Here is a 13571-nt window from a genome sequence, read left to right on the forward strand (position 1 = left end):
TAAAAGACAATGGTTTTCTCTTTCTAACTTGATACTTTACACGCTTCCAATTGAAAAAAATTAAATATTGCATCATATTTCTATGTATCTTGCCTTTTTGAAGTATTTATTTATCAAACGGCTAACAAGAAGTTAATCTTTTTATGAAAAATTTCTCAGAATTATTCGAATCATTAGTAGATGACTATAATTTTTACCTGATTTGTACTTGCTGGATACCTGTTCTTATATTTATCTGTTACCAATTAGTAATCTCTAATAATTAAAGTCAATAATTGGTATATATTGTATTGTAAATTAGTGTGGAGTACCGATCCAACTGAGGAAACTACTTTTTGTAATTGCGATTTGTAATTATCATGAATGGGCCAATTTATTCCAAATATAAAATGAAAGTGTTCATCAGTTCACTAATAATTCTAGTTTTATTTACAACGACCGACTATTTTTCGTTCATACTGCATACTCTTTACGAAAAAATATATAAAATTACCATATATTCTTTCTGAAATATTCGAAGTAAGTATGTAAGAAACTTCGGTCATATTACTTCTTACCATATTCCAGAAATTTGGGGTGAATATACCCTCAACTTCAAAATATGTAGAAAATGTTGCTGTCAAGAAAAGATGACCAAATAACGTATGCACATAAAAATGCAAATTGTTTTATTATTTAAAACGACACAGTTTCCTCAAGATTCCTTCAGTAACGAGATATACTTCAGGATAACTGGACAATTCCTCTTTCATGAAAAGTCAACAAAGATACTTTTACAGCAATTTTTCTGGGCAATACATTCTGCGGAATGTTTACAATCTGTACATTTCAAGGCAATGTACTCATATATCTGTCGCGACATCCGTTGAATGTAAAATATTCTCTGCAGCTGTTCTTTATCTAGGGAAACTTCGAATAACAACCAAATAATGCGAGTTTCACCCTTACTGATCGTCATTGACCTTTAGAAAATGAATTGAATCTTCGCGTGTCATTTGGGTTAACTGCCTGTCTATCCAAGGACATAATTCCTTGGAGATTATAGCTGCTATTTACAACAAACGGAAATTTACGGTGGACTTGCAAAGGATGGCTTTCCACGGCAGAGTTTTTCAATATGTAACCTTACCAGTGGCCGTATGGAGTTGGAGTTTTTGTTTTCTACTTTATTCTTGTTGATGATATCACTATCGTATACAGTGGCATAAGAAGTGTCTCACATGGCATCCTATTAGAAAAGCTTTATAAATACGGGATACGTGGACCAGCTCTTCGACTCATTGAAACATTCATTACGGACAGACAACAATACATATCCTACAATAATGTGACCTCCAGAACCATACAAATCAAACATGGTGTACCTCAGAGTTCAGTCCTGGGGCCACTGTTGTTTATAGTCTATATGAATGATCTGCCAACCTTTTTAGACATCGCAGATGTATTTATGTACGCAGATGACTCAACTTTTTTAATCAGAAGCAGGAATTTAGAAGAGATCGATAGAATGTCAAGTGAGACACTGTCACGAGGTGAAGTCAAAATACTAGGATTTCACATAGATTCCAACCTGAACTGGAAAGAACACATTGCAAAAATTGCAAAATTGCAAAAATTGCAAAAAAAGCTGTCCAGAAGTCAATTTTTATTTAGAAATCTCAGAGAAATAGTATCAATTGAAGTGCTGAAAACTGTATATTACGGTATGGTTCACTGCCACTTAATGTATGGGATTTTATTATGGGGCACAAGCTCAGCGTGCCACCAGTTATTAATAAATCAAAAAAAAATTGTTAGAACTATGTCTAAGGCTAGACCTAGTGAACATGCCAAACCATTGTTCATCAAAATGCAAATTTTAACACTTTCATGTATATATATATATTACAGAAGCCATCTTGTGGATACACCAAAACAAAAATGCGAACACTACGAGGAGTGAAATTCATAAGTAGAATACCCGCAATAAAGAATTGTATAGACTACCTCGAGTGAACTACACTAAAACAATGAAGCAGACTGACTATCTACCAATTAAACTATATAACCTTATACCGGTGGATTGGAAGACATTCACTACAAAAAAATTGAAACACTACTTAAAACAATCATTTCTTGTAAATCCACTTTATAATATTGAAGATGTTTTTTCCTATATATGGACTTAATATTTAGTACTGTCTATTTAACGTACTATCTTACATAAAGCCTAGTTTCTAGGATTATCTCACTTTTACAGCTTCACAAATTTTACTTACATAGCTTCACAAATTTTATATACATTTTTATATCTACACCTCAGTCTTGACGTACCTACACAATTATGTTGTGAATTTATCACATAAACAATTTTGTAATTTTCAAAGGTCAATAAATATCTTATCTCATCTTATCTTATCTTATCTTATTTTTGATATAGAAATCATACTTGAAACCTCACCCCCATGCGGTCAGCAACTACCCCCCTATTTCTGTCAATGGCATGGGGGAATCGAGTGATTCATCATTTAAAAGGTCTCTTGTCCCTCTATTACCTCTGTAATTTTTTTGAAATTGGTTCATTCGTTATTGATAAATTAAATGTTGAACGTTTTATTAAAGAAAAAACAGAAAATTCGCTGTCTTTCATTTCAATGAGGAAATCAACGACAAATAATATCGTTGGAAACAAAATTAACGAATAATTTGTTCAAAATAACATCCACTTGAGTCCATACAATAATGAACCCTACTCTGAAAACGTTCCGTATAACATTATTCAAGATGTCCGGATTCAGCAAACGGCGTTCCCAAACAATTCTCTGTCGCAGGTCTGCTAGATTTGTAGGCTTAATAGAGTACACTTTTGACTTCAGGTGTCCCCACAGAAAGAAGTCCATCGGTGTGAAATCAGTTGATCTAGCTGACCACTCCGGTGGACCGCCCATCCAACGCATTGGAAGACGTTCGTCCAAAAACTGTCTCACCCCAACATCAAAATGGAGGGGTACACAATCCTGCTGGAATGTTATTTAATTTTTTTTTAAATGTCACCATTTTCTGAAATTTGTGTAATCATAGGATCTACACAGTCTTGTAATAGATTTAAGTATATGTCTCCATTGAGATTACTTTCAATGAGAATGGTCCAACAATATGATTATCAAGAATGCCATCACCAAATGGGGATTCTCATCGCTCCAGTAACGACAATTATGTTTATTCACTTCACCGTCCAACATGAAAGAACTTTCGTAATAGGTTTGGGTTATTGGTGAATTTCTCAAGGAACACCTCACAAAACTGAAGTCGACGATCAGGATCATCTTCTGAAAAACACTAGTAGCTGATACACCAGACGCTCTAGCTACTTGTCTGATAGATTGTCGATTATCCATTTGTACATGTCCTAAAACTGCAACTTCAACTCCGTCATTTCTGACAAGACAAGACATGTTCTCTGTTGTGAACAGAACCTGAAGTTCTGTGTTTAACTGTTTAACGTATTGATAGCTCAAGTTGTGGTATGGATGATTCGTATCAATAATTCTTGCAGCAGCTTTAGCACATTCATTATTCCGATAATAGGTTGCAACAATTTCTGATCTTTCTTCATCAGAATAAACCATATTGGAATACAGTGAACAAGGATGGCTGAATAATAATTTGGGAAGAAGTGACAGTGGTCAACTATTGAAAAAAATAGGGACAGTAATTGCTGACCGCAAGGGATGAAGTTTCGGGTATTATTTTCATATCGGAATTAGTCCCTCTAGAAATCAAAAAATTGACGTGTTCTTTGAAATTTTCGATTACACGTTCAATTGCTGACTTACAGGGGTAGTCAAGTTTTCTTTGGAACGCCCTGTACACCATGCCTTTTAAGTTTTGTTTTTATGTTTGGGATCTTGCATTCCATGTATTACTGTCCATCCTCTCTTCTTGAAACAACTTTTTCCAGGTTGGCTGTGCAACAATATATTATGCAAAATTACCCAACTTTCAATTGATATGCAAGCACATCCATGAATCGATCACTCTAGTGGTATATACAGGCTGATTCACGGTGGATGGCACATTAGACGTTTCTGGTGAACTAGACAACGGATTACTTTGAAAATTTAATGGAGGGCATATTCGGACATTCTCTAGCCAACTAAAATATTTTCGACAATGCGGTGTTGCCGCTTCTATTAGAAAGCAGTAGCAACTTTGATTTTTCAAATGGAACACTCTGTATATAATATTATTTTTGGAATCTCCAACAATTGCCCGACAACTTTTTTTGATATTTCCCTATACCTATCTGTTACCGTTTTCGAAATAAAAATTAATTTCAATTTTTTTCTTCGAAAATCATAACTTCTAAAAATGCCGATATCTTTTTAAGAAGTACTATAATATCGAAATTTGGTTTGGAGTTAGGTGATACTTGGACACTTCCCACACGTCAGCCTAATCTCCGTTACTTCAATACAGGGTGGTAAAAAAATACAGTTTTTTCGTTTGCTTGAAAAAGTTGCTGAAATTTGATTATTTTAAATGGAACACCCTGTATATTATTGAACATTCGGAAAGCTGCTGAAATTTGCTTCCTTTCTATGTATAGCATACCTATACCTAACTAGTCAAGTTTCGGACTTATGAACATTTATTTGTGAAAATGTCCCTTCAGAATGGTATCTCCATTCGGTATTTGGTAAGCAGGCCATGATTACTATTTGACAGTAGCGTTGTGACATTCTCCTTATAATATCGACATTTTCGTCACTTCAGAAGTTGCAAATACCTTCAAAACGATGGAACAAAACTATTCAAACGAAGTTCTTATGAATTTGTTTATTATTTTTGGACAGTGTGACAAAAGTATCAGCAGAACATGTAGAAAGTTCAATGAAATGTATCCGAATCTACCGCCAATGAACCTCAAGAAATTTATACGAATTCAGAACAATTTCAATGCATTTGGATCAACTTTAAAAGCACCAAGAAACTTGCTTCGACCCGTAACTTTCGAAGACAACCAGATTGATGTCTTAGCATATTTTCACGCATTTCCCGAGTCATCGATAAGAAGTGCTGAAGAAGATTTGGGTATAAAATATTCATCGGTTCAAAGAATCTTGCGAAGACATAAAATGCATGATTATAAATTCACCAAAATTCAAGCAATGAAGCCTCAAGATCCTCAACAGAGAGTAGAATTATGTGAAATGTTGTTGACACGCATTCAAGAAGATCCACTTTTTTTAAATAAAATTATTTGGACTGATGAATCGAAATTTTCGAGAGAAGGGATTTTCAATAGAAAAAATCGTCATTATTGGTCCAGTGAAAATCCTCACGTCACAAAAGAAGCCGGATTTCAAGAAAAATTTAGTTTTAATGTCTTCTGCATGTTGATGGACAACAAATTGAGGTACGTGATATACGAGGAGTCATTAACATCCAGAAGCTACCTGAATATTTTGGAGAATACTGTAGACAGTTTCGTGGATAATCTGCCACTCGAAGATCATCGAAACTGTTGGTACCAACTAGACGGAGCTCCTGCACATTGCACAAGAGAAGTGAGCGCAGAACTGGATAGACTATTTGACGATCGGTGGATGAGGCGCTTGGGACCACGGAATTGGCCAGCGAGATCACCCGATCTCAATCCATTAGATTTTTATTTGTGGGAAATGTTTAAAGAAAAAGTTTAAAAAATACCCGTGCGTTCGAGAGATGAATTGTTAGAAAGGATTGCCCAAACATTTGAAGATTTGGATCCCAATGAAATCAGATCTGCCACCACGAAAGCAGTCAACACCCGCATTTTAAAGTGCTTGGAAGTGAACGGCCAGCGATTCGAACATATTTTGAAATATTCCACATGATTGTTTTACTTTTTATAATTATTCATATCAATATTTCAAGTTTCTTGGTGCTTTTTTAAAGTTTATCCAAACATATTGAAATTGTTCTGAATTCGTATAAATTTCTTGAGGTTCATTGGCGGTAGATTCGGATACATTTCATTGAACTTTCTACATGTTCTGCTGATAATTTTGTCACACTGTCCAAAAATAATGAACAAATTCATAAGAACTTCGTTTGAATAGTTTTGTTCCATAGTTTTGAAGATATTTGCAACTTCTGAAGTGACGAAAATGTCGATATTATTAAGAAAATGTCACAACGCTACTGTCAAATAGTAATCATGGCCTGCTTACCAAATACCGAATGGAAATACCATTCTGAAGGGACATTTTCACAAATAAATGTTCATAAGTCCGAAACTTGACTAGTTAGGTATAGGTATGATATACATAGAAAGAAAGCAAATTTCAGCAGCTTTCCGAATTTTTAATAATATACAGGGTGTTCCATTTAAAATAATTAAATTTCAGCAACTTTTTCAAGCAAACTAAAAAACTGTATTTTTTTACCACCCTGTATTGAAGTCACGGAGATTAGGCTGACGTGTGGGAAGTGTCCAAGTATCCAAATTTCAATATCATAGTACTTCTTAACTTAAAGATATCGGCATTTTTAGAAGTCATGATTTTCGAAGAAAAAAATTGAAATTAATTTTTATTTCGAAAACGGTAACAGATAGGTATAGGGAAATATTGAGAAAAGTTGTCGGGCAATTGTTGGAGATTCCAAAAATAATATTATATATAGAGTGTTCCATTTGAAAAATCAAAGTTGCTACTGCTTTCTAATAGAATCGGCAACACCGCATTGTCGAAAACATTTTAGTTGGCTAGAGAATGTTCGAATATGCCCTCCATTAAATTTTCAAAGTGATCCGTTGTCTGGTTCACCAGAAACGTCTAATGTGCCATCCACCGTGAATCAGCCTGTATAGAACATGCAATTTATTCACCTAGGAATATATTCATTTGGAAATCCATGTAATTATGTATGGATTCATTTCACATATAATCACTCTGACACAAAATGATTAATTGAATGGATTAACAAAAAACATTCATTTCAATGAGATCGAAATGAAATGTGAAATTTCATAGTGATTTTGACATAGCAAATTGAATATTATTGGATATCGAGGAGTTTGATACAATTACCAAATGATATAAAAATGTAATAAATGGAATTATTCAATGAATTCTGTTCATTATTCTCATTCCAATAGCTTTTTCATCAAGTGACAAGCGCAAGCTTGTGCAATAAAGGCTGGGAAATAAATATTTCATTCATTAGAACAAATTGTAATCGTGAGAGTAACCAGGTTCAATTCAATGCCATAAAAATCCAGGCATCGGTTTCCTTCATATTGACGTAAATATATATGTTTGAAATATGTTTTTCTGTTAACCAGCTGTCGCACCCCTACGACATATTTATTGTATGGTAATGAAATAGCAGTGAGCTAAAAACCGATTTCCAAAAATCTGATTTTGTACAAAATTTCTGTAGAATTTTCACCTTGCTCACCTCGTACTCTGAAATAGTTCTTCGAACCACTCGCTTATATTAAAAATGAATCATAATCCCGAAGGAGTCCTGTAATTTTTTTGTTTTGTTTCAGATAGCATCAGAGAGCGGATACATGGAAGAAAGACCTGAAAGGAAAGTGATTAAAATTCCGCGTAACCCGATTATCTCGAATTAAACTACCTCGTTCCACGCTAATAATCCAGCGATTCAGGTCGTTTAATCTCAATTAAAACTCGACGTTACGCTAACTGTCTCCTGATTAATCTAGAATAAACCGAATAAAAATGCCCTGAACGCGATGACGAACTACAAATTCCTCTCCGGTAATTTCCCTGATTAACTGTCGAGTGTCAAAAACGATGGCGGAAAACACCACTTTCAACGCCACCTTGGAATGGGCAACTCCAGCCTCCAACCTCACACCTAGTTACATCAACATCACCGAGGAAATGCCCATCGGCTACGCAGTGCCCTTGTATGGTTACGTCATGCCCTTCTTGTTTGTCATAACGATCGTTGCCAATACTCTCATTGTCGTGGTGTTGAGCAAGAGGCATATGAGGACCCCGACGAATGTGGTGCTGATGGCCATGGCCCTCTGTGATATGTTCACGCTGCTGGTGCCGGCTCCGTGGCTGATATACATGTACACTTTTGGCAACCATTACAAGCCTCTGGGACCAGGCAGGTTGTGTTATACCTGGAACGTAATGCATGAGGTGAGTATAGAAGTTCACTCGTTCTTCGTGACCAAATCGAAGACATGTAAGATCGATGACATCTCCCCTCACGAAAAAAGGGAAAGACAGAGGAGGAATCTCGTCAGCGATCGATGTCGAACCTTGGTTTTGCAACTGATCATCTTGGAGAGCCTCTTGAATATTCGATGATTGAGTTATGTGTGGATCCCGCAGATAGCGTCTTCGTAAAGAGAGATGTCATTGATCTTACCACATGGGCTAAAAAGTCTCGGGCCTAAGAAAGAAAATGTGTTTTTTTGTTCAAAGTTGCCTTTATTCATCAACGTTGTCTTCATCAACAGCCACACAACCATTCCAGCGCCGTACTAATATGTTTACACCACTTTTGTAGAACGATTCATTTTTTGCCTCGAAATAGGCCTTAGTTTCAGCAATCACCTCTTCATTCGAGCGGAATTTTTAACCGGTGGGCATTTTTTTGGGGTCTGTGAATAGATAAAACAAAGGTACATTTACAGGGTGTTCCTTAAACACATGCTAATATTCAAGGAGGTAATTCTTAGACCCATTTTAAGAAAAAAACTTCCTATGGACGTATGTCCTAAACGCCTTAACTTTTGACATACAGGGTGGCAAAGTTTTCAAAAATAATCAGTTTTTTAATAATAACTGAGATAATTTTGTAGACATCTTTGGCATATTTTGTACATATGTTCCATGCCTCAAGGCGCATTTTCTGATGTACACAAATTTGTATTTTTTCAAACAGTGGCATCCCTACGGGTTTCGCATTGAATATTTTTGGGGAAAAAGTACTACGCCAATGCTTTCTTTTCAAAATAAAATCATTTTTAAAATCCTCATTTATTTTTGAGAAAATTTGATCTCCTGGTATTTCTTTGTCCGACGCATGATTTTCACTCAGAAAAATAAAAATCGACAGAAAGCAAATTAAGAAATTAGATCAATTCTAAAATGAATGAGAATCTGAAAATTGCTTCATAACGCATTACCAATTCCCTAATAATATTTGAAAACATAATCTGCAAAAAAATTGATTTTTCACAAAAACGAGTTTTATTTTGTGACAGTAAGTCTAAACGAATAGCACAAATTTGTTAATTAGTAATAATACCAAAACTGATTATGAAAATTGTTGGAAGTGGCCACCAGCACTTAGTATGCATGCTTCCTCCCTTCTACGCATGGAATTACGCACCCGTTCAAATATTTCCGGCGTATTTCGTATAGTTTCACACGAGGCAACTATTCGCTCTCTTAAATCTTCTGAAGTATTAACGAGAGTTTTATACACAAGAGTTTTAAGGTGACCCCATGAAAAAAATCTAAACTGTTGAGATTGGGGGATCTTGCTGGCCATTGCTGAGGTCCTCCGCGACCTATCCAACGATTAGGATAAACTGTATTCAAATGGTTTCGGACAATTACACTGAAATGAGCAGGGGCGCCATCGTGCATGTACCATATTCGATTCCTTAACGCAAGTGGCACATCTTCCAATAACCCAGGTAAGTCTTCTTCGAGAAAGTGTAAATAAAAACGACCATCAAGGCGTCCTGGTAGAAAAAATGGGCCTATTAGATGATCACCTATAATTCCTGCCCATAAATCAACCGAAAATTGGTGTTGGAAATGGGTTTCGGTTATTGCATGGGGATTTTTTTCAGCCCACACATGATTGTTATGGAAATTTTGAATGGCATTCCGAGAAAAATTTGCTTCGTCTGTGAACAAAATTTGTGTCTCAAACTGCGGATTTAGTGCAATACTTTATAGATACCACTGACTGAAGTTCACACGCTGTGGAAAATCTCTGGGGAGTAATGCCTGCACTCTTGAAATATGGTATGGGTATAACAAAAAATCAACCAAAATACGCCAAACAATTTGATGACAAATATCCAGAGTTCTAGCGATCTTCCTCGTACTCGTCTCAGGATGTTCCTCAATTTCTTGCAGCCCCGCTTCCTCAATTTCAGGAGTTCTTACTACACGAGGTCTACCTTCCGGAGTCCCTTTCTTGAAACTACCAGTTTACCCAAGTCGACGATGAATATTTGAAAAGGTTCGGCTATCTGGTAAGGCACGATTATGATATCTTTCCTGATAAATGCGCCTGGCTTCTGTTGCATTACCATCGGCAAGGCCATATACGTTATGTATTTGCGTCATTTCCGCATTCGTATAATTTACCATATTTACTGATATTCAGAAAAACAGCGGACTACCAAAATAACTTCAATAACACTTCAAAATCAATCAAAACGCGCTGTGACAGTTTTTAACACCAACACCTTACTTTAAACCAACATCAATATTAGCTACTGACGTTTGTACATAGAGAGAATTCGTTTTTTATTGCTATGGTGGGTACGCTGTTTTTTCTGCTTTTAATCTTTAAAAGAAATCACATATCGACAAACTCCATATTTCCAAGAGGTGCAGTAAATAAATTCTACTACAAGTCATTTATTCCAGGATAACTAAATTTATGTTTTCAAAAATTATTAAGCGGTGCTGCGTTATGACGTAATTTTAATTGAGAACAGTGCATCTGACAACAAACAAATACCTTCTAGATCCTCAATTATTTTGCAACAAATCTGATCTCTTAGTTTGCTTTCAGTCGATGCACGATACCGCATCAGATTTTTAAGGAATTTATCCTTAAGTAAAGCGATTTTTAATTTTTTGAGCGAAAACCATGCGTCGGAGAAAGAAAACCCAGCAAATCAAATGTACTCAAAAATGTATGGAGATTTTAAAAATAATTTTTAATTCAAGATAAAGCAGTGGCGTAGTATTTTTTTCGCCAAAAATATACATTTCAAAACTCGTACGTACGCCACTGGCAGAGAAAATTAAGAAAATTGTACATCTGAAAATGCGCCTTGAGGCATGGAACATATATACCAAATATGCCAAAGATGTCTAAAAAATTATCTCTCTTATTATTAAAAAACTGATTATTTTTGAAACCTTTGCCACCCTGTATCTCAAAAGTTGAGGCGTTTAGGACATACGTCCATAGGACGTTTTTTCCTTAAAATGGGTCTAAGAATTACCTCCTTGAATATTAGCATGTGTTTAAGGAACACCCTGTATAGCAAGTCAGTTCCTTAGTAGTAGGTTACAATAAAAGATTTAAAATATAAATAGTAATCTAACATTCAGATTAGAAAAACAAGTATACTTCTGGCATTAATTCAGTTATTTGTATAACATTACAACACACAAAATTCACACATATACATTATATATAAATAAATGAGAGGGTTTGACCTTAATGTCTAGACTAGCTGGCTATATAGAGTAATCATTAATCAAATATTTCATTAACAGAGTAAAAACCGTATTATAAAAGAGATTTTATTTATCGCAGATTTAAATTTCATCCTGTCAAGATTTCTTGTCTTCTCAATTTATTATAAAGTTTAATATTGGGGGAATTCCTATCCGATTTATCTAGACGATATCGAGGCTCAAGTAAAATGTATTTTGTTCTTGTATTGTAAGTATGGAAATCCGAACTGGTTGTGAATATGTCTTTATGTTTATGAATGTGAAGAAGAGTATGATAGATATATAATGAAGGCACTGTCATGATACCATACCTGACAAATAGCGGACGGCAATGATCTCTGTATTCAGCATTAGCCATAACTGTCAGCGCTCTTTTCTGTATAATAAACACTTTACTGGCATGCGTTGAATTTCCCCACAACATGACACCATAATATAAAGAACGACCACAGAATAAGTGAGAAATGTTAAAATTGTTGATACCGGTACATGACAACAAGTTTCTGGATACCTTCGAAAGCTTGGAAATCGAAAAGTGTGAAATGAGTTCTATGAATAGCGGCAAAGGTCCTACTTAGAAAAGCCCGTTGTTTGGTATTATACGTAATAATTCTAAATGAAAAAGAGGTATTAAAAAAAGGTAGTTCAGCATAGGAACAATAACAGATAGATGGGTGATAATAGTTTGGTCACTAGCATAGTACTAAAATTTAGTCATAATGATCTCCTGAGGACGCAAACTTGGTTAGCCAAACGCGCGTCGAGAGACCGTAATTTTGTTCTGGTGTTGGCAAAGTGTTTTCAGTAGATTCATTTCACGCCAGATGGTCCAATACGAACTATCAAGGATCAATTTAGACTTCACGCCGACAAGATACGTTGGTAGGCAGGCACGACATCAAAGAAATAATTTTGGAAAAATTCATAAAAGTTGTGTGTTACTATTCGAAGTGTCTGAAAGAGCTATAATGGAATCTGCACCCTTTTATTTTCAATATACAGATTATCGATCAGACACTCTGGAACATTCCTTCCAAAAATAACACCAGACCTGTTTAATTCATCCGCTCCACTTTTCTAACGAGTCTGTCAAAATTCAAGTTTGTGTTCCATCGACGTCAGTCGAACGAGACATTTTCCTAATTCAACTGATTATCGCGGAATCGAATATCCTTTTGTAAATATTTTGTTTCGCGAACGCGTGAAGGACGAGAACATCAAGCGATCCAAATTCGTGAGGACTTGTCAATATTATTGTGAATGAAAAAACATGGCTCGTCGACGGAAGCATGGATGGTACACGAGGGATTTACGTCTTCGAATAAATATTTTGAAAAAACACTGAGTGATCAGTAGTATGCTTACATGGTCGTAGTAAACTCCAGCAAACCTATTTTCCAAGCTTTTTGAGGTTAGCCGTTTTTTCTTCCTGACATTCAATTCACGTGTAGCCGCACACTAGCATTATTTTACTCGAAAGTTTGTAACAGTATTTCATGATAAATTATTCTAGCTCGGAATTCCATTTATAATTCTGATATAACTCGAAATCTAGGAAAGAATAAATAAAATTAGAATGAATAGCTGAAATATCAAGCAATAAAATGTAATACCCATCGAAAGCAATGTACCTAGGTAATATAAATTCCAACTTCGTTAGGAAACAGATTTCTTCAATTTAGATTTTTTAAACGCCGGATCTGTCTCTCATGAATGTAAATTACGGCAGGACCGAGAGTGTTTATTTAAACAATATTCATCGGAGTGTTTTGAAAAGTCAGATTTATTTGTCACGTAGCTCAAGATGTAATTACGTGCATATCAATATCCCAGCATTGAAAGTTTTGTCAAATCATCGAGATATGTTTTCTAATGGCCTACGTTGCACGTGGACGACGGTTACGAAGAACGATTTGAGAAACAGGAGGGGGGACGAAGCACTCGTGATTTCTTCCTGGTTTTTGAAAGGAAAAATGATGAAGAGTTCTGGGAGCTCTTCGCCTGAGGCAGCGGTCTTTAGAGTGGTGCGAAAGTTTTTTTTTCGGGAAGTAAGTCTTCGTGAATTTTGAGGAGGTTCGAAAATTTGGGAGTTTGAAGGGTTCTCGTGACGGTCGATTG

At 35.6% G+C, this 13571-nt stretch overlaps 1 protein-coding gene across 2 annotated transcripts in view; it reads left to right on the forward strand.

Moving 5' to 3' along the window:
* The window catches only part of SPR (Sex peptide receptor), a 187397-nt gene that overhangs the window by 115455 nt on the left and 58371 nt on the right, over positions 1-13571 (forward strand). For both annotated transcript variants that reach the window (XM_074181915.1, XM_074181914.1), the window contains exon 2: positions 7520-8147. In XM_074181915.1, the coding sequence (XP_074038016.1) occupies positions 7788-8147 (360 nt within the window). In that variant the 5' untranslated portion in view covers positions 7520-7787. The remainder of the gene's footprint in view (positions 1-7519; positions 8148-13571) is intronic.

Source organism: Leptinotarsa decemlineata, unplaced genomic scaffold (genome assembly GCF_025532065.1).
Source record: "Leptinotarsa decemlineata unplaced genomic scaffold, Ldec_3_MD MMD2_tig00026328_RagTag_RagTag, whole genome shotgun sequence".
Lineage (NCBI taxonomy): Eukaryota > Metazoa > Arthropoda > Insecta > Coleoptera > Chrysomelidae > Leptinotarsa > Leptinotarsa decemlineata.